The sequence below is a fragment of the Atta cephalotes genome, assembly GCF_000143395.1.
Source record: "Atta cephalotes unplaced genomic scaffold scaffold00016, whole genome shotgun sequence".
NCBI lineage: Eukaryota > Metazoa > Arthropoda > Insecta > Hymenoptera > Formicidae > Atta > Atta cephalotes.
This window is the reverse complement of record NW_012130080.1, coordinates 5,612,622-5,617,049: the sequence shown is the minus strand read 5'-3', so window position 1 is coordinate 5,617,049 and position 4,428 is coordinate 5,612,622. Positions and strand designations below refer to the sequence as shown.

Here is a 4,428-nt window from a genome sequence, read left to right as displayed (position 1 = left end):
CGATCGCGTCTTGACAACTGTGAATTGCGTTGCTCGGCTATTTGCGTTAACGCGGCAAAAGTCGCGCGCTGTAAATGACGTGAAATGCGTGAATCTGCATTTAACGAGACACGGGCTGCCAGGCGTGCGTGACACACGGCTCGTAAGTCACACGCTTGCAGGCGCGGCACCGCCGAGTGACGTCGACCGGTCGAATCGTAGATTATTCCGATAAGTCCGGCTCGTCCGCCGACGCGAGAATGCAGCAGAAAACGCGCCCGCTATCTATCCGCGATAGTGTAATTGTCGTTGCGGTTTGTTTCTATTTTAAACTGGAGTCAGTTTTGACTTACGTCTCCACGAGCGACGACATTCCGCTCACGCGAAACGGCCGCGATCATTCGATCGAAACGCTTATACATTTTCTTGCGTAATGATAACGTATTGATGGCCACGAGTCTGTTACAATAGATCCCACATCGTAGGATCTCGAACTGCAATCTGACAGATGTATTCGTTTGCTTGTAGTTAAATCAAGGCTGCATGGCAACGCCGTTGAAAACGTAAAAAAATGTCCAGGAAGCGCACCAGGGAGGAAACTATGCTGACTACTGTGTCCCACCAGAATAGCGTTAATGGAGAAAGTGCGTCCTGCTCCAAGGAAAATTCTCCATTTCATGCTGTAAGCATTGATAATAATTTTCATGCAAAATAAACGAATAAGTCGGCATTATCATTATTATTATTATTATTTAACCATGAAAACATATCACATTGTGAGTCACCTTAATAAGAGTCTTTTGCAAAACTTTCCCAGAAAAATCTATTTTTACTCGAGATTATAGCAAAACTTTTTCATCGGATCACATATGTTTAAATGTAAATTTATGTATGTCAGCTGTAGAACATATACGTATGTATGTTTACCTTACTTAGATATTTAATTTTTTGGGAGACTAGAATACATTGGAATGCATAACATAGACACATGTATATATTTGTAAACTCTATATAGTTTATATACAATATTGACAACAAGCTAATCATTAATGTATTGTCTAGAGATAATGCGAGGAATATTGCTTTTAACTGATAATAGTCTGGCGTGATTCTAGATTGGCATATCTAATGTGATAAAAGCTCGGAAATATTTTATTGCTCTTGCAGTCTTGTTCGATAACTAAAAGTGAACTCACATTGAATTTAAACATATTGAGAGCAATTCGACATTTTTAAAACTTGTACATATTTTTTTATAGTTACACAATATCTGAAAGTGGCTAAATACAATTGTGCTGTCTTTTTACTTTTAAACATCCAATGATTTTAATATAAATTATTAATTACAATATTTGAGATAGTATAAAAATTTTGTTTCTATTATAAATAGAAGTGTATTAAACAAGCAATGACTTGGGGATCCAAGCAGAATTGTAACGGAGATGCAAATTTAATGTTTCTAAAGGACTATAATGATCAAATTTCTGTTTATCAGGAAAGATTACCAGTAAGTTTTATTTTTTTACACGAATTATATGTTAAAAAATAATATTATTATGTGATATAATAAATTGAATTAATAAATAATAAAGATAATATATGATAGCATAAAAATTAAGAAATGTGACAAATTTTTTTTCTTTTAACATCACATACATTATTATTTATGTAATTTTACACAAATCGTCAATTCTTTATTTTTTATTGAATAAATATTTATTATCTTGTTAATATATTATCTTCTTATTTATTTTAGTCAATCTGTAAAGAAGCACCTTTTAGTGACGATCCAGATGCTATCGTAGAAAGGAATGCTTGCGATTATAATACGCGAATTACCTTAAAACAAGCAAGAAGTGGCAAAGGTATATATTTTATAAATTCTTATGAAAAATATTAAATATTATAAAAATTTTTATTTTTACATATCATTTAAATCTCCTTTTTTTATAGTTCCTAGAAAAATTAGAGTTTATGCCGACGGTATTTATGATCTCTTCCACCAAGGACATGCACGACAACTTTTACAGGCTAAAAATATTTTTCCAAATGTTTATCTTATTGTTGGAGGTAACTGCAAAATTGTTTAGGAAAACTTTATTATAGCACATTTATTATACTTTGTTCTTGTTTATCACTAAAATAAAATATAAATCTACTTATTGTACATCAATCAAATAATTTTTTTTACAGTGTGTAATGATGAATTAACACATAGCAAAAAAGGAAGAACTGTAATGACGGACTTGGAAAGGTATGATGCTGTTAAACATTGTAGATATGTAGATGAGGTTGTTCGAGATGCACCCTGGGAATTAGATGATGAATTTATAAAAAAGCACAAGGTACATATATACATCTTTAAATTTATATAATCAAGTGCTGTACATTTTATTTCATAGAAATTGCATGAATTATGTTGTATTACAGATAGACTTTGTTGCTCATGACGATATACCATATATGACAGATGATTCATCAGACGTTTATGCTAAATTAAAAGCTAAAGGTATGTTTGTAGCCACACAGAGAACAGAAGGGGTTTCCACGTCGGACATAGTTGCGAGGATAGTCAAGGATTATGATATATATGTCAGAAGAAATCTCGCACGAGGCTACAGTGCAAAGGAACTTAATGTGTCTTTTCTCAATGTAAGTGATTATGAATCATATAGTGTCATTTGCCATTTTTACATTATTGAATTTAAACGTTATATGATTATATTGAAAAAAATACGCAAAATAGTAATAAATAAAAATTAGTTGTAATAATTAGTAAATATTAGTTACAACAAATATGTGTTATAAAAAATAAAATCTCACAGGAGAAAAAGTTTCGCCTACAAAACAAGTTTGATGATCTAAAAGATAAGGGGAAACGAGTAATGGAAAATATTGGTGAGAAACGAATGGATATGATAAGCAAATGGGAAGAGAAATCTCGGGATTTTATTGATGCCTTCCTCCTGCTCTTCGGCAGAGAAGGCAGATTGGTATGTATGTGTGTTAGTGGATGCATGTTTTTTAAATAACCTTTTTCTAAATCATATGAAGATTATATGAAGTAAATTATATGAAGATAAATCATATGAAGATTATATGAAGTAAATTATATGAAGATATATTGGAATTTTTTATTTTTGTAGTCAACAATTTGGAATGAAAGTAAAGGACGCTTAATGCAAGCGTTATCTCCACCAGCGAGTCCGAAAAGGGACGGTAGCCCAAGTAGTAGTAACAGCAGCCATGATGAAGATCAGGCAAGGTTTGTTTTTTTTTTAATATACTGTTTGTAAAAATCTATATATTTAACTATATATATATATTTTAATTTATATATCTTATCTATCTCTTACAGTCCACCACCAAAGAAAACAGGACGTTTTGAGTTTTCACAAAATAATCACTATTTAAGTGATGATTACAGTGATGATGAAGAAGAACATCTACACTCCAAATGATAACTAATTAAAATGCATATATTCTCTTTGACCAAAATAAACGTGCAATTTTTATTTATTACCTTGAAAGTTTAGATGTATTTTCATACATAAACTGCTGATGATAATATGCTTAATGGATTTTGTATGATATTAACTAGCACTATATATTAAACAAAATTGCCTGTTGTGATGTGAGAGTTTAGTGTGTTTTTGCAGATTTTATTAATTAGATCATAAAAATGATAATACATGATAATACATGATGATAATACATGATACATGTAGAGAAATTATCTGAGCCATGTATTACTCAATATTTTTTTTTTAGTGTTCTTGCTTTTGAGATGTTATTACACCGCTTAGTTCCTATGTTACTTAATGCAAATCGTATGCGATCATTTATTTTTAATTTGGTTTCATAATGGAAAATTATGATTAATATATGTATCCATATTTTTAAAGTAAGCGAAATGATTAAAGTTACATTTAATAAGACATATATATTAATACGTGCTATTATTTTATAATTAATTTTGTACAGATTTTTATAAAATAATATTATATTCAATTACATTAATTACAGTTAAATAATTTATTTTTTATCTTTGAACATGCAAAATCAATTATGATCTAATTTAAATGAATGCGATTAATATTATAATTATTATATATAAGTTTTATTTCAATTATGATGATATAATAAGATATACAGAACGGATATTTTTAGGCTCAGAGATTGCAAAATTTAAATTTTATTGTATTTTGTATGCAAATGTAAAAAATAAATGAATATTTAGAAAATGCGGCATTTTAAATATTTTAATACATTGCTTTATCAATCATATAGTTAATCCTTCGTGTGTGATTCCATATCTTAAAAATTCCAGGGTCAAAATACCAGAGTCAAAATAAGCGCATTTAACTAATTGCCGTATTTAGTTTTTGTTTCTTGAAATAAAAAAATTACTGGTAAAAAATTACTTAAATGTGATTGCGAAGGGTGAAT

At 29.8% G+C, this 4,428-nt stretch overlaps 1 protein-coding gene across 1 annotated transcript; it reads left to right on the top strand.

The window, feature by feature from the left end:
• The first annotated feature begins 550 nt into the window (after positions 1-550).
• LOC105618381 (choline-phosphate cytidylyltransferase A-like) lies at positions 551-3,612 on the top strand. The gene is made up of 9 exons (XM_012199922.1): positions 551-661; positions 1,370-1,486; positions 1,736-1,844; positions 1,933-2,049; positions 2,173-2,324; positions 2,410-2,631; positions 2,805-2,972; positions 3,126-3,244; positions 3,338-3,612. The coding sequence occupies exons 1-9, from the start codon at positions 551-553 to the stop codon at positions 3,438-3,440; spliced, it is 1,218 nt and encodes a 405-aa protein (XP_012055312.1). The 3' UTR covers positions 3,441-3,612.
• The last annotated feature ends 816 nt before the right edge of the window (positions 3,613-4,428 follow it).

Excerpts from the sequence above, each read along its gene's own strand:
- LOC105618381 (XM_012199922.1), top strand. The coding sequence starts at position 551 with ATGTCCAGGAAGCGCACCAGGGAGGAAACTATGCTGACTACTGTGTCC. Across the intron at positions 662-1,369 it reads AAAATTCTCCATTTCATGCT|AAGTGTATTAAACAAGCAAT; the intron begins GTAAGCATTGAT and ends TATTATAAATAG. Across the intron at positions 2,632-2,804 it reads TTAATGTGTCTTTTCTCAAT|GAGAAAAAGTTTCGCCTACA; the intron begins GTAAGTGATTAT and ends AAAATCTCACAG.